This window comes from Fukomys damarensis, unplaced genomic scaffold (genome assembly GCF_012274545.1).
Source record: "Fukomys damarensis isolate Sample0158 unplaced genomic scaffold, DMR_v1.0_HiC HiC_scaffold_12, whole genome shotgun sequence".
NCBI classification, from domain to species: domain Eukaryota; kingdom Metazoa; phylum Chordata; class Mammalia; order Rodentia; family Bathyergidae; genus Fukomys; species Fukomys damarensis.
Window position 1 is genome coordinate 52,669,135 of NW_022900924.1, and position 24,366 is coordinate 52,693,500.

Genomic DNA, 24,366 nt, shown 5'->3' on the forward strand with positions numbered 1-24,366 from the left:
TACTCAGCTACCTCATCTTTGACAAAGGAGCCAACAATCCTCACTGGAGGAAAGATAGCCTCTTCAATAAATGGTGTTGGAAAAACTGGATTTCAACCTACCAAAGATTAAAACTAGACCCCTATCTTTCACCATGCACTAAACAAAAATCGAAGTGAATTAAAGATCTAATTATTAAAACAGAAATACTAAACTTGTTGGAAGATAAGTTAGGTAGAATTCTCGAAGACATTGGCATAGGAAAAGATTTTATGAACAAATCCTCCGTAGCACAGGAACTAGCACAAAGAATAAACAACTGGGATCTCACCTTATATTAAAAAGCTTCTGCACTGCAAGAGAAATCACCAACAGAGTTAAGAGATATTCTACAATGTGGGAAAAAAAAAATTTACTAGCTATTTTGCAGACAAAGGTCTACTATCTAAAATATATAAAGAACTAAAAAAATCAGACCCTCCCCAAGTATAAAGCCCTGCTTCAGAAATGGGCATCTGAAATGAACAGGCATCTCTCAAAGAAGTCAAAGCAGCAAATAAATATATGAAAAAACATTCAACATCACTGGTCATTTGAGAGATGCAAATGAAAACAACACTGAGATTCCACCCTCACCCGAGAAAGAATGGCTATCAAGAAATCAACCAATAACAAATGCTGGCAGGGTTATGGGGAAAAAGGAACCCTTCCTCACTGTTGGTGGGAGTGCAGACTGGTGCAACCACTGTGGAAATTAATATGGAGATACCTAAAACAGGTAGGATAAGAAATCCCATTTGACCCAGCTATTCTTCTGCTATCTTTCCAAAAGAATCATACATCACTGTGATATATGCTGACCCAGGTTTATAGTGGCACAGTTTGTAATAGCTAAAACTTGGAAACAGCCCAATTGCCCATCAACCAGAGACTGGATAAAGATGTGTTTTTTCTATAAAATGGAGTATACTCAGCCATAAAGAATGAGAAGCTAGAGTTATTTATAGCTAAATGAATGCATATTGAGGCCACACTCTTAAGTGAAATAAATAGGACACACATGTAAATATTTAATAGTTCCTCTGGTGTGAAAAACTAAAGTGTAAATAAGGCTCCAATTGCATAGTTGATAATGTGAAATAGAAAGAAAAGGGCTAACAGAGTAGGGGAAATGGAATGAGTATGGGAAAGATAAGAAGGGAAAGGAAAAATATGAGAAAAGAAAAAATGGAAACAATATCTTTGTAAATAGGGAAGGGTGGAGGGGGTAAAGGGAGGGCAGGGGAATGGGGAAAAATAAATAACCAAGCTATCATGTAAAGACACCAATAATGAATGTAACTGTACTGTATACCTAAAAGGTACCAATAAACTTAATGGGAAAAAATTCCTTCAACAAGGGCTGGGGATTTAGCTCAGTGGCACTGCACCTGCCTCTCATGTGCAAGGACCTGCATTTGATCTGCAGTGCCAAAAAAAAACAAAAAACAAAAATCCTTCAACAAATATGAAAGGCAATAAGCTAGATGGTGAGAATGCAGCAGTGAAAAAAATCCAACAAGACCCCTGAACTTATTATGCAGATCTCCAGACTTACCGAAGTGTAGCTGTGAAAGACTGACACTGAATGAGTAATTTCAGTGTACAGTATTTTTCCAAGAAATGGATCTGGGGGTCAATGAAGCTCAGATTTGAAAGTAAACAGGAGCTAGTTAAGCTGAAGGACATGGGGAAGAATTTCCAATATAGAAAAAAACACCAAGGGCAAAGGCTCTAAGATACGTGATTAGGGACACAAAAAACACTATCATGGTGGGAAAACAAAAAAGCAGGAGCAGTTATGCAAGGACGTATCACTCAGGGCCTTAAAAAGAGTCAGGAAACTTAGTCTTTATTCCACAGTCATTAAAATATTTTAAAATAAAGGAAGGATCATGTTTAGACTTGATATATATTTCTGTGGCTACTATGTGGAAGATGGAATAAGTACAGTAAGAATATATACAGGAAGATCAATTAGGGGGCAACTATAATGTACCAAGAGAGATAATGCTCACATGGACGAGGGCAGTGGCAAAATTCAAGGCATGATGTAAACATATGTGAGGAATAGTCACAAGGCAGACATGAACAAACTGTAACAAGTGAAAGACAGGGGTCACTCAACTTGCTGTAGGTAATGATGGATCCATTCACTAAAAGAAAAATGATCAGGAAAGGCTTTGTGAAGGAAAAGTTCATGAGTTCTCAGTAGCTATAAAACATCCAAACAGAGATGTAAATGGGCAACTAACTAAACAGATCTCTAAAACTCAAGAAAAATAACTGCGATACTGGTTAGTCGTCAGCCTATAACCACTGAGGGATAGAATGTAAAATAATGATTCTTAAATTTTAATGTATTCAGGAGTCATTTTGGGGGCTGATTACAAATCTTAACCACCAATCTCAGAGTCTGATTCAACAGATATGAGAAATAACTCAAGAAAAAGCATTTTTTATAATATCCTCAAATGATTCTGAAGCAAATAGTACTCCAGAATCTTGAGGCATAATGACACAAAAATAGAAGATAAGAACATTGTAAAGAATTTGAACTTTGGATGTGAGGGCAATCTGGCTGTGACATCTGTCACCCCATTAATCGCCAGGGTTGATTCAGCTGATCTGGCTGGTTAGGTGGGTGTCCCCTTCCTCCCTCACAGCTCCATGTGCATTCCTCCCGAAGCTGCGCACTGGGGCACTCAGTCAAAGAGTACAACCACCCCCGATACAGGAGGATTGTTTCCTTGGTCAAGAGTATACAAGTAGCTGTACTCCCCTGCTAGAACCTCCAAACAAGTTCTCAAGAATTTGAACATTTATTGGTTAGAAAGAGAACGCAAACAAGCAAATAAGGAACCAGCATAGGGAAAATACTGGAAAGTATTATAGCAGCCAAGCCAAATGGACAGACTGTTTCAAGAAGTCACTGTTGAATTGCTGCGTTGACACATGCCTATAATTCTAACCAAAACAAAAAAAGAGCTGGGGATGTAATGTAGTGTGAAGGCCCTAGATTCAATTTCTAGCACTGAAAAAAGACATTAATATATTGATGGCTATTGAGGACCAAAAATATAAGGAACAAAAGGGTCTACAAAATTTATAGACAAGACAAAAATGGAGACAATTCTGCAGATGTTTGGCTCTACAAAGAATGTAAAAGCAAGAGGCACAGGACATTAGGGATAGAGTTAGGCGAAGACAGGATTTGTTTGCTGAGCTTGACTGTGTTTAAGGTGGAGAATACGTGGACATATGCAAATTCAATGATACAAAAGCAGAAAAATCAGTAAGTCTCGAGATGTATGAGACAGAACACTTTAATTCCTCAATCTATTAGTTATAATAAATTGAAATATTTTCTCAAATAGAAGCCAAATACAGTACAAGATTTTCTACAGTTAAACAGGACAAAATATGGATCAATCTTTGGAGGAAGTCAGATGTGCTGAATAGCATTACATTATTTTGCCTCTAAGGAAAGTGAAGCTCACCTAAAGATTAAAAGTGAGGCAGCAGGCATGAGTGCCACCTGCTGGCAAAATACAAACTCTCAGTATTCTGATGGAAATCAGTCTTAATAGGAATTTTGACTAACCAAATTAGAGGCTACCTGTGCTTCCAATAATAGTTTCCTAATATTGACACAGACTTTCAGATTGTCTTACTCAACAAAAAAAGTCTTTGCACAACACTCCTGGTCAGCAGCTATCCTCCCTTTATTTGAACACATTCAATAATAGGAGGTGCCTAAGTCCAAGAGCTGTTATATCATCAGGTCATTTTAAAGTGAAAGGTACTTTCTCCTAATTCCTACCCATTTTTCCTAACGTTCATTCTACAGAAATAGGGTGAATTCCATACAGCAGCCCTTCAGCAACTACAGGCAGTCATACTACTTTCACCTCAGTTGAAACAACCCAGTGTTACAACTATTTTAAATCCTTCCACAATTTGGCTTCTATTTGTAGGGTGTGGCTTAGTCTGTCAACAATTCATGAAATACCTTAGAGGTTGCATTTCCAAAAAGTAGCCCACTGGTAATACTACTGTTCTTTCTTTGAGCCTTAACACACTTTTGGCTCTGACTGAATTTGTGGTCAGCTAAAATTCTACCCAGGAAGATCTTTCTAATCCAATAGCCACATGATATAATTATTTGAATCTAACGTGAGTCATGATGTTTACCCTGTAATAATCTTGACTGCATTTTCTTCTTTCAAGGTCAATTTGAACCTGGATTCTTGGTGCTATCTAAAAGATGAGTGACTAATTCTTCATCTAAATCAATGATAAAAATTTGGATATGAGGGCTGGAGATGTAGCTCAGTAGTAGAGAACCTGCCTGGCAAGCACAAAGCCCTGAGTTAGATTCCTGATACCCAAAAAGAAAAAAGAAATTTTGATATAAAAGAGTACTAAGGTATAATATTAAACCATCAAACAAAATTATTTGGTGGAAATATTTATCTACCTGTAAATATATTTACTAATTTATTTACTATGACTAATCTATTTCAGTCACTAGGAAAATGGAAAAATTAGACAAATATTTTAATGAAATCAAGACGGTCTATCATAAGTATTCCATAAATATACTAAACTTATCTTATATGTGTTTAACATGGTTGTTTTAAGGTGAACTACTGGAAAATGTTCACAAACCACAATGGGGTTATCAGCAAGCAGTTTCATAAATTGAATCTTTAAAAAAATTTAAGAGTCAACCTACCTAACTATACTATGGTTATTTTATGATTAAATATTTATAATTAAACACTTACAACAGCAGATTTGTGGCTAACTGTGCACGCATTTCACTCATTTTAGCAGGCCGAAGATCACCTTTTTCAGAAGAAAACTGTTCTCCTGACTGAAATAAACTGACTCCTCTGCCTAGGCATCTGCACTGAATCAAGAATGCCTTCTTGAAAACTGATCCAAAGTCACTGACAAATGATTAATGGTGACTCAGACCATTAAACAGTAAGTACCTGGGGTTATGATTCCACTAGGTCTTGTGATATGAACAATCACCATGAAACTAGATGTGAAACATACACTGGGCTTCAGCTTTTTTCCTTAATGTATTCACATGGACTTCACTTCAAACCCTTCTTGGTACTCATGAAAGAATGCAAAATAAGCACTGTTGCTCTATATCACAGTGTAACACTCCAGATGTGGCTCCAAAAGCTCAATGGCTTGGTTTCAAATTCTACCTCTATCATTTACTGGCTGTGTGACCTGAACCAAGTTATTCAATCTCTCTGCACCCCTGTGTCATTTACATTTGGGAATAATATCACTACCTACTCTGTAGAGATATGATAAGAATTAACTGAGTTAATATGCATAAAGGGTACTTTGGTTTGCACAAGGTTCATGTGCAGCAGCTCGGTCTCCAGTGTGGCGATGCTAAGTGATGTGGAACTTTTAAGAGACATGGTGTGCTGGGGCATGATATGGTAGGTCTTCAAGAGAAGCTAGTGCTGTTATTCTCCCACATACCCCTGCCACTGTGATGCCATTTTCCACAAGGCCCTCACCAGAGGTAAGATGTCCATGCCATGCTCTTGAATCTCCAGAACTGTGAGCACATTGGACTCCTTTTCTTTATAGTTACCAGTCTCATGGATTTTATAACATAAAATAGATGAAAGACAAAGGGTTTATAACCATGCAGGCTACACAGTGGGCAAAACATATTTTCTAATCAATAGTCATTCTTTTATGAGTGATAGGTATATTCTTGTTAAAATATCAAATTTTTTTCTATCTACATTTCAGTGATATACTTTTTTTTTTTTTTTTTGGTACCAGGGATCAAACTCAGGACCTTACACTTGTGAGGCAGGCAACGGCACCAATGAGGTAAATCCCCAGCCCTTCAGTGGTATACATTTATATATACAGGCTATGGTTCTTAGTTTTATACACTTTCTTTTAGCCATGTATTTTCCTTCTGGGTTATTTATTTTTATAATTTTATCTGGGCTTACTTCTCTACTGAAAAATTTAATGTTTCCAGTGAAACAGCCCTGAAATTTACTACACCAGAAGTTCAATATTGTGGCATTAAACACTACATTTCAAAGAACCAAATACTATCTTCCCCTGAACCATCCAACTCTTAATTGCCCTATCTGTCTTTGTGTTCCAAACTTCTGGGCATCAAATGGAAATATAAATAGGCAAGACCTGTGCCTGCTCTGCAGATCTTCAAAGATGTCTTCTAAATATTTCCATTAATATGTAAAAAAGAAATATTTTGACTGGACTGAAATCTGACCATGTGCATTTTATTCATATTGCCTGGTGCCTAGGATTGCCAGCAAAAAAAGACAAAAGAAACAAAGAAGATGTGATAGAGCATTTGTGACTTGCGAAGCCTAAAATTCTAGTTCTTGGAAAAAGTTCACTGACCCTTGTTTAAACATTCAAATATTTGTTAAAAGAGGAGGTAGGGGAGAGGAGCTATAGGAATCAAGACAGAAAAACAGATTTGCAACAATTATAATTTAAGAACACTAGAAACAGAAAAACCTGTTTAATAAATATGCATACATTTAAACTGTTCCTTGGCTTTTGTTAACATTTAATTCCAAGATAAACTAATGGCCTTTCATTAGCATAATTTATAGATCACATTTTTTTAATGGGTCTATACTTGAGTCACAGGTGTTCTTAAGAGAACTATATTTAAACCTTAGTAGTATTCTCCTTTGATTGGTCTCACTGACGTGTTAGTCATCAGCAAGGTGTCAGCCACCGTGAACTGTCAATTTTCAATGTGTCCCCTCAAACACATATTCTGAGCACTAAGCAACATTTCCCATTTCACTCACCTGTTCCCATTTGACTATATAACCACTTCTTCAAAACTCAAACATTTAATCGAGTCCTGAAATAAAGCTTTGAATATTAAAAAAAAAAGTTGGCACATCCAAGGTGTACCTGAAAATGTTGCTCCATCACTTGGATTTTTCCCTGTTCTGGGCACTTTTTCAGAGCACGATCTGCATAATGGAACAGGATTTCTACCATCTGTAAGAAAAATAGCCTTGCAATGAAATAAAAATATATCTCTAAAGTTTTTCAATATTTAATATATGTGACCCTTCTAAATAACATAAGATTGGGCTTTGTTACTGTGTTAAAAATACAACTAGAACTTTCAGTGGCTTTATTTCCTAACTTGTTTTTAATCCTTGCCTAATTTCTTTTCACCTCAGAGTTAATGCTGATTTGTTAATCTTTGCTAAGAAATATTTCCATGTTCTAAATCTCAATAATATCTATATTGCTCAGGAAATGAGAGGCTCATGTTAAGTTTTCCAGAGTTCTTTGCTGAAGTCTTTCCATAGTGAGCATGCATGACCAAATCACTCATGAACCCAGGTCCCCAAGATTACTTCCTCCTTTCTGCTGTCTTTTAGCTATTTTGCTATTTTATCATCTTCATAAGACAATGAAAAATGAGCTATGGTTAATAAGAAGTTCAAAAGGCACTGAAGCTGATATGAGAGAAATATAATCTGGCCTATTTTTATATACTGTCTCCATAACTGTAGCTATTCATTCAATCATGTCTAAAGAGATTAGCAAATACAAAAGCAATCTGTACTGCACCCTAGTGAAGACCCCATTAAAATACTCACCCGATCTGCAACAACAGCCTTTCGCTTACTGACATCCCCTGATAATCCTGCAGAGAAACAAAGCCCAACATGAAACAGAAGTTATTGCACTTCTTCAGGAGAGAACCTATGTTGTGCTGCTCTCTTTACAACTTGTGCTAACAGATATAATTAGAACTACCCTTAGAATCAAAATGTTGGGAAAAAGGAATACCTCATATCTCTCAGAGCAGGTAGCATATGAATATACTTCTGTTTTCATTGTAAGTTTTCTTTATGAAAGAACTGTTTTACTTACCCACTACTGCTTTTGCTTTTCCTTCATGGAAAGACCATGCAAGGGCCAAGGCTTCTGTGAGGCAATCTTGTTTCAAGAGATGATCCACTCTCTAAAATGAATACATGAAAGGAATTAGATCCCTTTGTCTAATCAATCATCAATCAGAATTCCTACTCTGTCTACTCTCTTTCTATAATGCACTGCTTAGGAGCTACAATTATTTCAGTAACTTTGAAAAATTATTTTAATACCAAACTTTTTCTGCCAGTTTCTATCATATTTCTATGAAAAATATTAATTATGTAGGCAACCTTGGAGAGACAGAGTGCCTAAATATGAAAAGGGGAAACAGAACCAACATCATTATAGCAGAAATGGGTAGTTGTTTAATCCCAGGAACAGTCCCACCTCCTTAGTAGCAAATCACAAGTTTATTCAAGACAGCAATACACTAGCTAAAGGAAATTTCTAAGACTCCCCTTGTCCTGGGGTAATGTAATAAAACTACAGTCAATGACAAGTGGAAATGTCTTCTGTTACTATTTCTGTGATGTCACCTGTGATGTCATTTTCTCTTTCTCCCTTTCTGGACTGTAAGTTAGTAGTTAGAGCTCTAGCAACATACGGGACTATAAAATGACTGACACTAAAATTCAAAAACAAAGATGATGACCATGGAGCTCCCAAACTAGTCCTCAACTACCTATCTCTAGATTACTTTTAGATGAGAAAAAAATCTTCTTTAAGCCCCTGTAATGAATTTTCTTATATATACAGCCAAATCTAACATTAACTCATACAATTGTTTTTAGGAATCTAAGTATCCAACACGTAATAGTTTTTATGCATATTTCTTAAAGAGTGGATTCAAATAATCTGCAGTCAAAACAAAAATGTTTTATTTTGCTCTTTAAATTAGTTTTCTCACATGACAGAAAGCCTATGAAATATAAGCTTATTTTTCCAATTTACTTCATTTCACATTGCATGAAAAAGGAAACTATATCTTTTGCAAATGGGAATGCGGCCAAGAAGTAAAGGGATGGGGAGACATGGGAGAGGAAGGGGATGTAAAAAAAAAACCGAGACATTCTGTGTACATGTACCAACTCTTCCTCACAATTAATACAATCATTATGCACTGCAAATGTACTAATAAATATAAAAATTTTAAAAAAACAAATGTTACAATGCTATCAACTTAATAGCTCTAACATATAAAACTACTTGGAACTCACCTCTCTCCAGCTTCTCAGCATCATCACATAAACAGACTGAAAAATAAAGAGAAGGAATTAAAATGCTCATTTTCAACAGATTTGTTCAGAGACATAGTTGTCCCACATCTCATTTAAGACTTTTTTTCTCACACTAGAATTTACTAAAGGGTCTCCAAGTATTCACATTGAGAAGTAAATCAAGCAAACACTGAAAGGTTAGTAAGACTACAGTCAAAGGAGTTATTACAATAGACAAGGGAAAAGAAAAGCCCACGCTCATCTCCCTTTCAGCTGACTTGACAATATTTTGGTTGATTTTCTTTTTTCAATTGATTTGATAATATTTTTCTTTTCTTTTCTTTTTAGCAGTGCTGAGGATCAACACAGGGCTTTATGTGTACAGGGTTGAAATTTTTAATAATGCAAAGTGTTTTTCTATTTAAGTTGAAAATAAATAAATAAAAGCACAGGAACAAATTGATATACAGAAAGTTCCTATTCTATGATTTCTATTCTAAGTTGAATGCTTCAAAGCATTTTAATGATCCTAAACTACCTAAGCAAAATGCCATATTAACTGTATTATAAATACACATGCTTAGGTTTCCACCTCATCATTAAAACATATTTTAAAGAAGGTTATGAAAGTATATCCCTGAATCAAGAAAAATAAAGCAGCTGGATATGGTGATACACACCTATAATCTCAGCACTCTGGAAGGCTGAGGAAGGAGGATCCCAAGTTTAAGCCCAACCTGGGCAATTTAGAAAGACCTCACCTCAAAATAAAAAGGATTTTATAGTCCAGTATGTTTGAGGATGTAGCTCAGTGCTAAACATCCCATCAACTAAAAGTGGAGGAAAGAAGTCAATTAACTAAAAATCATGGCTACCTAATACTAAGTTTTGGACCACTGCTGATCAGTGTGCCTTTTACAATATACTCCTCCTCTTCACCAGCAACTTGCCTTCAGTCCCTGATACACACAAACACCAAGTGACAGGGTGAAAGAGCTTACTTTCGTCCCCAGATAAAAGATCTGACCGCCACAGCTACTGATGGATTGGTAACAAGCCTTCTCTCCAACCAAAGCCTGAAAAAATTAACAAGGTAAAAAGTACATGCATTAGAAGTCTCATTAAGTTTTAAAGGATGTTGATTATAGAGATAACATTTTAGGTCAACATGGTTTCATTCCACAAGGTGGTAGAGAAAAAATGTCAGTCGACCACCAATCTGACAGTGGAAATGCCACAGAAAAGACAAAGTTCAAGAAGTAACTCTGCTTACATAAAGAGCCTTTCTACTTTTCCGAATAATGTGGAAAAGGGAAGAAACACGCCAACTTGTAAATCTGAAGGAAAACTTTGGCAACCTGCACTTTATTAAGTGACAGTCACCACTTCTGGAAAAGAATGGGGCCAATTGAAAAATAGTATCTCCAAGTTCTCTGAAATAAATATCAACATAAAACCGAAGAGCAAACAGAAAGATAAAGAAGATTGTATATGGAAGTCAGCAGAGCCCAGCAACACAGAATAGATGATCACTGACAAAACTGGGTCACAGACTTTGGCTCTGCCACTTCCTTTCTGTGATAGTAAACCAATTTCAAACTTCTGACCATTTTTCCATCATTGGAAAACCCTGGACACTTTTTGTAATGCTTAAATAGCTTAAAACATATATCTGTCAAAAATATGTGGTCAATAACTGAAAGCTATGATGACATTTTGTAACATTTTATTAGGGGAACTTAAAAATGTATACAAAAAGTAGAAAGAATAATTAATTCCTGAATATATCTACCAACCAGTTTCAATGATGATCAACTCATCACCAATACTGTCTCACCCCTATATTTCTACTACTTCCCTACAGATTCCAGGTTCTCAAATTTCACTTAAAATTCAGTATATATTTTTAATGAGTCTTTTAAAACATAACTACAATTCCATTAACAAACTCTGAAAATTAAAATAATTCAAAGTCAAATATCCAGCCAGTGTTTGGACTTCAAATGCACCCACATCCACTTCAACTTGGTTTTTTTTTCTTTTTTTTTTTTTGGTACCAGGGATTGAACTCAGGTCCTTGCACTTGCAAGGCAGGCCACTGAACCGCTGAGCTAAATCCTCGGCCCCAATGATCCATCTTTTCTTTTTTTGGTAGCGGGGAATGAACTCAAGACCTTGCACTTGCAAGGCAGGTGGCAGAACCACTGATCTAAATTCCAGGCCCTTCAACTTGGTTTTTAAAGAAATACCTCAAGACAGGAAAATAAGTTCCCAAATTTCCTGTTTGAAAAAGAAAAAACAACATCACAGCAAATTCATCAAGGCAAGACCAAGATCATGGATTACCCTTACCAGTGCCTGGCTAACATTTCCTCCAGTGGCGAGTGACTTGAAATGGCTGCTATTATAAACCAACTGAACTTCTGAGATCTCCACAGTTTCTAATTCCTCTTGTGTCTGCCAGTCAATCACATGCAGCTTCTCCACACTGTCTAAGAGCACAACTGTGCGTGAGTTTATCCACTGCAATTCAAGCACACAACAGAATAAAAGTGAGGTTCACCTCACATCAATCGGGACAAGAAAACCTGAACATTGAGTTATATTACATTGAGAAGCTTATCTCTATTACATCACAATCACAGCAAAAACTACTCAGGGGCAGCCCAGAGAAAACATAGTACTGAGTTTTAACAGTGTTAAAATCATACTTGGGATACCATCGCTAAGTGTGTACACACACCAGGAGCAGTTGTGTGGACCAGACTGGCCCAGTTGCAGACAGGTCCCGGCTAGGGACCCACTCTGCCCTGCCCTGACCCCAGAGGTAAAGGCACATGTGCCCAAGCCACAGACCACCTAGAAAAGAGCTGCACAGGTGTGCAAGCTTCATCCAGAGTCCCTCCATAACATCGGCCACAACCAAGCGCCCACATGGAAAAGAACTACACAGATGCACAAGCAACAGCCAGAGAATCGCCCCAATACCACTGATGAGCGCCTGAAGACCCTAGCCAGAAGCCTACACAGATAACAGGAACTGGCATACAACCCCCCCCCAACAACAGCTACATATGGGCCCAGTGAGAGGCACACCTAGATACCATCCCAAGTGTGCACAGGCCCCAGCCAGAATCCCACGCAGACAACAGATCAGCTCAGGGATATAGAAGGCCACTATCTAAACCCAGGAATTGGTGTACTGGGGAGCAGCAGAGTAAAGGCTGCTCAGTGGCCTGCTGAGAACTGAAGACCAATGGATGAGCAAAAAGTTTCCTCAACAAAGGCACAGCAGAGGTTGGATCTGTTGAAATGAGAAGACATGGAAATAAGTCTCAAAACCAGACTTCCAGATCACCTAAGGCAACTCCAAAGGGAAACGAGATAGAACAATTTGATACTCAACCACCTGGACTCCCTGAACTGGCAATGAAAGAAAACCTGGAAAAAATGAAATCAGAAATAATTTCTCAGATAACAGTAGAGATTGTGCCCATAGTACAAGACATGATTAATAAATCTAGAGCAGGCAGAAATAAAAAAAAAAGAAGAGCTGAGAAACATGATAGAATCTCAACATAGGAAACAAATGGAATCCATAAAACAGATGAAAACAAATTTCCAAGACATTAAAAACTACATTGAAAGTTTACACAGCAAAATAAACCAATGTTAGCACAGAATTTCAGATATAGAAGATAGGATTGCAATTAGTGACCAGGAAAAGAAAAATCTCTTAAAAATAGTAAGGGACCATGAGAGATCAATCCAGCAACTGCTAGATGATTCAAAGTGAGATGGAGAACTTTTGTAAATAGTCTAAAAACCTACATGTTAGGAAAATGTAAAATGACTTCTGCTGTCTCTAATAGCAATCTGCTTTATTTAGCTCAAAATTAACAGACACAGGAGGCACTGACCATGAAATGGGACATTTGGCCTCATCCCTGACCTTGAACACCCCCTTCCTGTGCACTAGAATAGATAGCTAGAAAAACTTAAGGAAAACTCCCTAGCTACAAGGAATTGTTACATCTAGGTTAAAGTTAACTGTCTGGTTACTGTCATTTGTATATGGGTAATGTGAACTGAGGAAATGAAATGTAACCAACTGAATGAGATCATAGCTCTAAAACCTATAAATGAAGAAGCTGCAACCCAACAGGAGGTTGATCTCTGGCACTGCTTTTAAGTGCAATTGGCCTTTGTTGACAAAATAAACTTTTTCTTATTTTACTTCCATTCTGCACCCCTCTGTGTGTGTCACTTACCAATTCCTTCTGCAACAAAAGAAAAATAACATGAGACTGATTGGAGTCAATGAAGAAACAGGAGACAGTGCAGACAACATTAAAAAAAAAAAAACTGTTCACTAAAGTAATAGCAGAAAACTTCCCAAATAGGGCAAAAGAACCTGACATACAAATGAGTGAGGCTTATAGGACTCCAACTAGCTGTGATCAAAAACAATCTACACATAGGCATATAATAGTTAAGATTCCAGAAACCCAACAGAAGAAAAAAATTCTACAAGCAGTTAGAGAAAATAAACAAATCATTTACAAAAGAAAACCCATCAGAATCACAGCAGACTTCTCAACACAAACCCACAAGGCAAGAAGAGCATGGAGTGATATATTTCAAGCCCTAAAGAAAAACAAGTTCCAACCCAGATTGATGTACCCTGCAGAATTATTTTTCAAAACTGATGGAGAAATAAGATACTTTCATGACAAAGAGCACCCTAGGAACTTCATGAATACTAAACCAACACTCCATAAATTTTAAACAATATCCTAGGAAAAAACAATGAGGACCACAACCCCAGGAAGCCCAGCAGAATGAATCCATCAGGCTTGACAAGAAATTAAATGCAAAGGGGGAGAATCCAACAAAAAGAAAAAGTCATGACAAGTAAAGTCAATACATATCAGTTATAACTATCAATGTTAATGGTCTCAATTCACCAATCAAAAGAAACAGACTGGCAGAATGGGTCAAGAAGCAAGATCCAACAGTAAGCTGCACACAAGAAACACAATTCAAAAAGAAACTCATAGACTGAAAGTTAAAGGAGTATTGTTAATATTGTTAAAAACAATACTCCATGCAACAGAAACCCAAAAAAAGCAGGAGTAGCTATCCCTCTTGCAGATCCAGTAGGTTTCAAACCAACACTGATTAAGAGAGACAAAAAAGGATACTACATCCTTGTAAAGGGAATAATCCAAGAGGAAGAGATGGCAATCATAAATATATACATGCCAAACACAAGTGTGCCCAACTACATAAAACAAATACTAACAGACATGAAAAATCATTTAAGCACTAATATAATAGTAGTGGGATATCTCGATACTCCACTGTCACAAACAGATAGATCAACCAGACAAAAAATAAACAATGAAATAGTAGAAATCAAACTCCTGAACAAATGAACTTAACAGATGTTTACAGTGTTCCACCCCACAAAATCAGAATACACATTATTTTCAGCCGCACATGGATGGTTCTCCAAAATAGACCACATACTCACTTATAGAACATGTTTAAGTAAGTGCAAAGGAACTGAAATTATCCCCTGTATATTATCAGACCACAATATGATGAAATTGGAGATCAATAGCAAAAGAAACTGCAAGAATTTCGCAAATACATGGAAACTGAACCCTAACCCCAACCCTAACCTGAGGACCTGTGGAACAGATTAGAAGATGTAGAAACAGGTCCCGAAACACTCAGCCACCTCATCTTTAACAAAGGAGCCAAACACCCTCACTGGAGGAAAGATGGCCTCTTTAATAAAAACTGGGTTTCCACTTGCCAAAGATTAAAATTAAACCTATATCTTTCACCATGCACTAAACTAAAATGGATCTAAATATTAAAACAGAAACACTAAACTGGCTGGAAAAGAGGTTAGGTAGAACTCTTGAAGACCTTGGTATAGGAGAAGATTTTATGAACAAAACGTCAGTTGCCCGTGAACTAGCACAAACAATCAATAAGAGGGATCTCTTTTTATTAAAAAGCTTCTGCACAGAAACAACCAATAGAATGAAGAGACAATCCACAGTGTGGGAAAAAATTTTCACCAGCTCTTCCTCAAACAAAGGTCTGCTATCTAGAATATATGAAAAAACTTTTAAAAAACCAGACCTCCCAAATTTAAAGACCAAATCCAAAAATGGGCATCTGAAGTGAACAGATGTTGCTCAGACAAAGCAGTAGAAATAGCAAATAAACATATGAAAAAATGTTCAACATCACAGGTCATTTGAAAGATGCAGATGAAAACAACACTGAAATTTCACCTTGTCCCAGAAAGAATGGCTGCTATCATGAAATCAACCAATGACAAATGCTGGCTGGGCTGTGGGGAAAGAGGAACACTGCTCCACTGCTGGTGGGAGTGCAGACTGCTGCAACCAGTGGAAATCAGTATTGAGTTACTTCAAAGAACTAGGATCAGAGGTCCCATTTGACCCTGCTATCCCTCTGCTGGGTATCTTTCCCAAAGAATCATACCACAATGATATACGTGCACCCATGTTCATAGCAGGAATTGCCCATCAATTGGAGACTGGATAAAGAAAATGTGTTTTTTTTATAAGCCATAAAGAATGAGAAACTAGAGACATTGATAGCTAAATGGATGCACATTGAGGCGATACTCTTAAGTGAAATAAACAGGACACATGTAAATACTGAATAGTTTCTGTAATGTAAGAAAATGAAAGTGTAAATAAGGACTAAAAGGTATAACAGATAATTTGAAATAGGAAGAAAAGGTGCAAAGCAGAAGGGGAAATGGGAGGGGTGGGGGAAAAGAAAGATGGGAATGGAATTAACATGAGAAAAAGAAAAAAAAATGGAAACTAAGTCTTTGTAGATAGGGAGGGCTGGAGGGGTTGAAGGGAGGGCAGGGGAATGGGGAACTAGGGGAATAAGAACCAAGATGGATTATGTAAAGGTGCAAATTTCCACTGATAAATGTTACTACATTGTATACCTTAAATGTACCAATAAAATTAATTAAAAATTTTTAAATAAATAAAATGATACTTTGAACTGGGTGTGGTGGCACATGCCTGTAATCACAGTACTCTTTTGTTGAGGCAGAAGATCCCTCCAAGTTTGAGGCCAGCCTTGGCTCCACAGTGAGTTCAAGGCCAGCGTGAACTACAGAGCAAGACCCAGTCTCAAAAAAATCAAAATTAATTAATTAATTTTAAAATAACAGTTTGATAGTGTGAAGAGATGACTAAGAGCTATACTGAAATATTATAGGATATATGGATTTTTGTAAGACTTTTTAAAAGGCACATCAGCACAAACAACTTCAGCATAGTGACAAACTCAAAATTTTTATTTTTTATAATAATGACACAAAAGGACAAATGAAATCTCATAAGCCTAGCTGGTCAAGGGCTGATTGTTAGCACTGAAGTGATAACATATTTTAAAATAGAAGTCATATGAAAAAATGTATTTCCTTCCAAAACTCCCTTAAAATTATTCAAAGTGTTTCCCCTGCACTTCCTCTGATATTCATGGTACAGTATTTGTAGGGCCTAGTCCATGTTATCAGAGATTATTTGTATAATGCCATACCAACCAAATTTAAAACAGGTTAATTTTCTTCGAACATATGTTACAGTTATATTCTATAACTAACGATATAGCAGCCAATGTAAGGTTCCCCCTCCAAAATCTCACTCAGAAATGGGGAATTGGATATACAAATAGTTTACAAATAACTCTTACAAGGTCTTCTCTCAATTATTCTGAACAACAAAATTATAATTTAGGAAGGGCACTTTAACTTTATAAAACTTTAAATTAGTGCTAGCTTTTTTAGGTGCTTTCAAAAGTTGCCTGGCTAAAACACAGAGAATCACAGATACAACTTAGGGCTCACAATGGCAGCACACATGTTAAAATTGTAATGATACAGAGATTAGCATGGCCCCTGTGCAAGGATGACACATGAATTTGAGAAGCACTCCATAATTTTTTTTAAACCCTGGCAATTTCTGCTATCAGCTGGCCAGGAACACACAAGAATTTAGAATTCTAATGTGTGACAATGACGACTACTGCAAAGCCATAGCAGCCCCTCATTACAGGGTCTCCCCAGCTTGTTTAGCAAAGTAAGCAGCAAATGGACAGTGGTCCAGAGCTCTGATGAGTGAGGAACACATCAAAGTATTATCTGTAGATTATGGAAACAAAGCTGTGGTATCTGTGAATAACATTTATTCAACTAAGGACAAGTTTATCAAGATTAGGGCTCAGGCTTTCAGGTGCAGTCTTTATAGATTAAATCAGCCAACTAGTGAAAATCCCTTTGAGATGAAAAGGTAATATGAGCTTTTAGTGAATTAGCACATAATGCATAGCAAAACAATCTAGAATGAAAATGCACATTATTTGCTTTGGCCTCAGAATACAGTGAATTGTTTACATCGTAGATCTACTGACACCCTTCCAGAGCGCATGCCCTGTTTTGGTAGAAAAGAGACTTGTAAGACTGCTAAAACTTCAGAAGCCTGTGCAGTCTTCTATTCAGCTACCTTCCTACCACTATTCTACACATGATATGAAAACTGGAAGTGAAGAAGTACATAACACGTTGATAACCCCTGGACATTTTAGTGCAAGCTGACAAGAAATTTGAATATTTTAGAACAGTTGTCATGTAATATTACATGATTGATTAAAGTTCTGCCCAGTGTACAAACATCTTCCTGATCCCTAGAAGCTTATGAACTGCCAAGTATACTGATGGCAACTGGTACTAGGAACTAGTAATAGAAAAACAATAGAGTTAAAGTCTCCTTTGCTCATCTGCTTCTGAAACCTCATGATGTATATGAGATTTTACTTTTGCTTATGCAGGCTGATATTCCTAATATTCCTAATCATATATCAGAGGAAGTTATAACATGGCTTTCAGGAGATTTTTTTTTTTGGTACCGAGGATTGAACTCGGGTCCTTGCGCTTGTGAGGTAGGCCACCAAACCACTGAGCTAAATCCCCGGCCCTCAGGAGATTTTAGATAAATTAATGAAGGCCTTAGTTGTAGCAAAAGATCCAGATGGAACACTGACTGATTATAGAGCTATATGATGACTGTATTCAAATCAATGCTAATATTAATAAAAACTTAGGGCTGCTTAGTTACAAAACTAGAATAAAGGAAAAGAGAAAATGAATCCCTCCTCTCTACAACTGAAACTTTCAAAGGAAAAAAGAAAATGTGAAGTTTTCACCTATGGAGTATTTAAGTAAATGAGGAAACAACCTATTAAACACTTTTAGAAATTTTGGAAGAATCATGCAAACCTAAGATTAACTCACCATAAAACTAGCTCAAATATTTACAAAATTCAACAAAGACAAAACTACGTTACTCAACATTAGGGCTCAGTGGGAAACAAAAATAACTTTCTGTTTACGAGAGAAAAGAAGACATTTTTGCTGAGCCATGTTTGAAAGCCACAAAATTGCAAGCCACTTTTCCAGAGGGAACAAGAGACCCATATAACAAAGATTTGCCTCTAATTCTAGAGAAAACTATAATGCCAGGCTTTAAAACAACTGTGTGCTAGGTGTGATGGCTCACACTTATGATCCCAGCACTCTGAAGGCTGAGGCAGGAAGATTGCTGCAAGTTCAAGGCCAGCCTTGGCTACACAGTGAGTGCAAGGAACTACATGGTAAGACCCTGTCTTGGAAAAAAACAAAAAAAAAACAAAATAAATAAATAAAAATGATTTGAGAAGCAAAGGTGAAAATATTCATGAGAAAATAAAAAAATATTCTAAGATAGTATTGTCCAAAGCTATGTGCTTTATGAAAAAGATGGGCCAGAGATCTAGAAAGCCTTCAAACCTCCAGTTCCGATGCTGGACTTAAGAAACCAAGTAATAAAGCTGTAAAAGATAAAGCATCATATGCAGAACCACAAACAAATGAGCTCTCTGAAAGAACAGAGGAAGATTTAAACATTACCAAATCCAAACCAAGTAAATCCTATAACCTTGGAACAGATAACATTTTTTAAGCTCTTCAAAACCCATGTGAAGGTGGAATTGGTTCTGAGTACTTGAAGGTACAAAAGAGAGCCATTTGGTTGACCAAGCCCAGTTTAACAATGAATTCCTAATTATATTATTGCCACACACCAGTGAAACAACAGAGATCTTAGTACACAGTTTCTTTGGGGTTCCACTTTCCTCTGATGAAGAATCAAAAGAATTCTCTGAATTAGAATCCACTGACTTACAGCACTCTAGTTGGGGATGAAATAAAGGAGGACTTAGGCCTGGAGTGACCAATTATGCCACTCTGCTGTGGCACTGAGCCACCCTGGGACCATTTATAGTGCAGCTTCCCCACAACTGTGAAGCCAAGACACAGGCAGAACTACAACTTCCCACAGCCCAGCTGTCTCCTGACGACATCAGTTCCTCATCCGTAACAGTCAGTGAGAAAGCCCAAGAGCCTGGGTGTGCTGAAGACATGAGAAAGGCAGTCTGGGAGAACCCTTTAAATGACCAGCACAGGGTTCTTCTGCATCTGCACAGGGAAAATCATGACCCCAAGATGCAAACAGAAATAAATCTATTTGAAAACGTCCCAGAATATAAAAACAGGCAGGCCAATTTCATTGTTGATACCTTTGTTCTCTGAAGAAGAATCCAGAGATGGAAGGAAACACAATTCTATTTACCAGAGAATGGCTCAGCTCAACCGCAGAACATCTACATTCTGAAAGACTTACTGTTGGATCCAAATATGTTGCAAGGTCAAGTCTAAGAGACACATGGTCTAAATGTGAGATTTTGGAAATAGATGAAGAAGGCACAAAGGTTCTGAATCTTTCAAATGGTATGAAAGAGACAATGAACCCCGAGGATGTCTGGAACGTCATACCCAAGTTGGATAAGGCTATTTGAAACTGCATTCCAAAGAGTGGGGAAAGATCTTCACATCCTGTCACTGAATGATACTGCATCTAAAGAGGAGGGGTTTGGAGGTGACCTTGGTTTCACTGAAAACCCACAGGTGTAGACAAGTAGCATGTTACCGAGACCAAGAGTACTAGAAGAAGCTGGAAGCATGTCACCACAGGAAGCTGTCACTTTTGAAAATTGTTGAAAATAAAATATATCTGTATAGTATGATTTCTCTATTTATGGATTTGAGATCTTTCCTCTGCTTTTTATTATTTTTATGTTTCTAATCAGCTGGGAGGATTTATTACATTAAACAATTTGTTAACACATTATTCATATTTCCAAAGAAAAACTACTGGTATCTTTCCAGTATAATGTTTACATAAAATAGAAAAACATAGTGAAGTCCATTACATGATGCTACTCAGGATAACGGCTTTGTTAGCAGTAACTCCTTTGGGATTTTTAATTTGATTCTAAATCTTTGCCTTGTCTGTCCTGTTAAACATTTCACTATTTTTCTGTTTGAATTGGGAAGCTTGCTAATATGACATGAGATTAGAATGAAGTTTATCCTTAAAGGCAAAAAAAAAGAAAGAAAGAAAGAAAAAGAAAAGTGAGTAATTATTCCTGAGATTAGATCCTCAAAATCACAAGTGTTGATGCTTGATGCACTTATAAACAAATCTTCACAAAGGTAATTTATAAAACACATAGCTAATGGTTGCATCACAAATGCTGGCCAAAGGACAAATGAAAACACCAACTTTCCTACTGTTAGGACAATGGCTACTTATGATTGTGGAAAAATTTTCCAGTGATATACAGATTTTAAATGTACTGTATTTTCAAATATTCATCTCAAACAGAAGTGATGATGATTACTGGAAAACTAATAGATGATTCAAAACATTACTTCATGAAATATGTATGAAAAAATGTCATAGGTTAAGTATTCCTTATCTGGAATACTTGGGACTTGAAGTGCTCTGATTCTGAAAAAGAAAAAAAAAAAATATATATATATATGCATACATACATATAATAAGATATCATGTAAAAGGACCCAATTTAAACACAAAATTAATTTGTTTCATATACACATAGGCTGAGGGTAATTTTATTCAGTATTTGGAGTCCATCTGATAAAATCCATCATATGATGTTGGGTGTGAAATTTCCCACTTACGGCATGTTGGTGCACAAAAAAATTGGATTTGAGTATTTCAGTTTTCAGATATTCTGATTTTTCCGATACCAAGCATTCTTGATAAGGGACATTTATTTAACCTGTGATGTTTTTTCCATACATGTTTCATGAAGTAATAATATTGTTCGTGTTCTTGTAAGATGCTCAACCTGTGTTTCTAAATCAATAGCCTACAAGTGAATTTAAAAATGTAACATGGGATGGGCATGGTGGTACAAGTCTGTAGACCCAGAACTCAGGAGGCTAAGGTGCAGGGTTCCCTGGAGCCCAAGAGTTCAGGACTAGATTATGCAACATAGCAAGACCTTGTCTCACCAAAAAAAAAAAAAAAAAAAAAAAAAGTGCAACTAAATTAGTAAATCACATATTATAAATAAAATATACATAACCTGAAAAATTATATATTATCAAGTTGGAAGGGAAGAATAATCTTTTTAGTCTTTTTAGTGAAAAAATGAGCCATTTCTTTATATTTAGGGTTGCCTTATATTTAAGGTGATACTGGATACTAAAAACAGTAATGATGGAAACCCAGAAATACTATAATTACACTACTCTCAAAATTAACACACTGTTTGAAAAAAGGAAATCTCTGATACAAAATGAAAGAAAACTTTTATTTTTAAACCAAGATGTCACTCAAGACAGAGACGTAAAGTAGAGATTGAACTCAGCAAAGATTTTGTCATAAGAAAACAACTGCTGGGCCAGGGATTTAGCTCAGTGGTTCTGCCTCCTGCCTTGTAAGCACAAGGGCCCACGTTCGATGCCTGGTACCAAGAAAGAAAGAAAAGAACTGGTAATATAAGTCCTGAACCCATCAGGACAAGTTTATAAGTACATAAACATGTTTCCAGAAATCATAGGTAAATGATCCTAAATAAACCCACCTAAATTCTTCTGAACCCAAACCACTTTCAGATAATCGAGAGATTAAAGAAAACTGCCTAATCCTGTCAGTGTTCAGAAGAACTTCGAGCCAAAAGGCATTAATGATGTGGCATGATAACAAACTCAGACCTTATTCAATATAAGCAGGACTTCACTTTTGTTTATATTCATATGGACTTAATGCACACAGTTCATGGCAATAGTTCTGATAGCTTTAATACACAGAACAACTGCATGAAATTACCTGGGACATTTAATTTGAACAATACTCACAGTAAAGTTGATGAGATCATAGTACAGGTGAAGATACTTTTGCTTAGTAACATGTATTGCTCCAGATTCATCTCTCTTAACCTGATGATGAATTGAAAACAACCAAAGCATCAGTTATTGCTTGAAAGACTTTTAAAAATATTTCATTATATTCTACCTAGGTAAAGTATGATTCCCCATTCAATGTAGGTAAAACAAAAATACTGATCGAGAAACTATTTCATAAGTGAAAAATATCATTTTCTTCATGATCTGTACCAAAAATCACAGCATGTCTGGCTAGTGGTCTATTTGTTAGTATTGGCAAATGCTATGATATAATTTTTTACTCTGTCATAATTCAAAACAACCTAACTCCACCGTATCAATAGTTATACTGAGCTAGAGTATAAAATGGGATTGATGACATGGTATGATACGCCAAACAAACGTTCATTAAAAATGGAAAGAAGGGAGAGAAAGAGGAAGAGGAGGAAGAGAAATAGCAGCTTTAGTGACAAAACTAGACTTCTCAGGACTATGACAGTATTATAGTTCACATAATCCAAAATTTCACCCCCCAATCTCGACTGTTAGTATTTTATTTGTATGTGTGTACAGACACACTCTATAATGCTCAATCATCCCTGTAATCTACTTTCTCCACTTCTGCTCCAAGGTAATAACACACTGAAGGAGAAAGATAAAGCACAAGATACACCTGGCCACCTGAAATTCATCACATTCCATTCAGCCTGTGTTTCCTCGCAGGCTCCCTGCAGCAGTGTGCTCGGTATCTTTAAGTCTCAAGTCCACTCTGCCACCCAATGCCTTCACTTGCAGTAACCTCGCCGGACACCTTAATGAAAAGCTGAGACCGTTTCATGTGGGCCCTTCATATAGTGCCGTCTTACTAAATCACTTGCCCCACAAGAAAGGATGCTCTGGTAAATGAACATAAGATCCAGAGCCATGTGTTTAAGTGTAAGTTCCACTGTTACAGCTGTGTGATCAAGGGCAATCACTTACTCTTTCTCAGTTTCCACATCTGTAAAATGAAAACAAGTCAATACCAAATTGTCTCATATGCTGCATATGTCGAAAGTGTTTCATAAACTTGGAAGATCAATGCCAATATTACCTATTCCCCTAAGATTTTCTAAAATCCTTAAAATCACTTCACCTATATAAATTCTAATTCCTCCCCCTCCACCACGTTGCCTCTCCTCTGCTGGCATATTCAGTCTCTCGTATGAAAGGCCCTTTTCCTTTTGCTCTCAAATGTGTTTCTGAATTCTGTCTTCAAAATAAAAACAAAATCCAAAAAACTCCCCCCAAAAAGCCTTCCTTAATTTATTTCTTATAGACACTATTTAACTGCAGGGGACTGTAACACTGATTATGCCCAAAGCAGGGTGTGAAGAATTAACCGCACAATTTGCTTGTTTTGAAAAGCAAGTCCAGCTGAAGTCTACATGCAGAGGTCAGAGTAACTCACACCCAAATTCCATTTCCACAAATAAAAACGTCTGACTAGAAGTAAAATTTTCTAATTACAACCATATATTTTGTCTATTCTGTCACAAATTCGAGAATGCTTTGTCATGTCCTTTATGAGCCTTGTTTACATTAATTTCCATAGAAACTGCATGTAGCTTGCCTTTATCCCAATTGATTGCCAATAAAAGTCAGTGCCTGAGACTGGCCAGGACCTTTGTCAGTTGTACTGGCATTGGTCATCCTGGCACCCTGCTTTCTCTCTCTTAGTTCTGTCTCAGTGTATTTATTTCTCAGGCCTGCAGCATGTACTGGACAGGGTGTGAGGTCTCTAATAATATACAACCATACTTCTTCCTCTTATAACCA

The 24,366-nt window shown here is 36.7% G+C and overlaps 1 protein-coding gene and 1 non-coding gene across 7 annotated transcripts in view; one reads left to right on the top strand and one right to left on the bottom strand.

The window, feature by feature from the left end:
* Vps8 (VPS8 subunit of CORVET complex) overlaps nucleotides 1-24,366 on the bottom strand; it is a 201,850-nt gene that overhangs the window by 135,702 nt on the left and 41,782 nt on the right. For all 6 annotated transcript variants that reach the window (XM_010624234.3, XM_010624232.3, XM_010624233.3 and 3 more), the window contains 7 exons: nucleotides 22,522-22,602; nucleotides 11,535-11,705; nucleotides 10,184-10,258; nucleotides 9,183-9,218; nucleotides 7,963-8,053; nucleotides 7,686-7,732; nucleotides 6,982-7,071 (listed from right to left, as the gene is read on the bottom strand). In XM_010624234.3, coding sequence (XP_010622536.1) covers nucleotides 6,982-7,071; nucleotides 7,686-7,732; nucleotides 7,963-8,053; nucleotides 9,183-9,218; nucleotides 10,184-10,258; nucleotides 11,535-11,705; nucleotides 22,522-22,602 — 591 coding nt within the window. The remainder of the gene's footprint in view (nucleotides 1-6,981; nucleotides 7,072-7,685; nucleotides 7,733-7,962; nucleotides 8,054-9,182; nucleotides 9,219-10,183; nucleotides 10,259-11,534; nucleotides 11,706-22,521; nucleotides 22,603-24,366) is intronic.
* Nucleotides 17,096-17,199, top strand: LOC117285822. Its single transcript, XR_004516920.1, has one exon. It is a non-coding gene; the product is annotated as a U6 spliceosomal RNA (small nuclear RNA).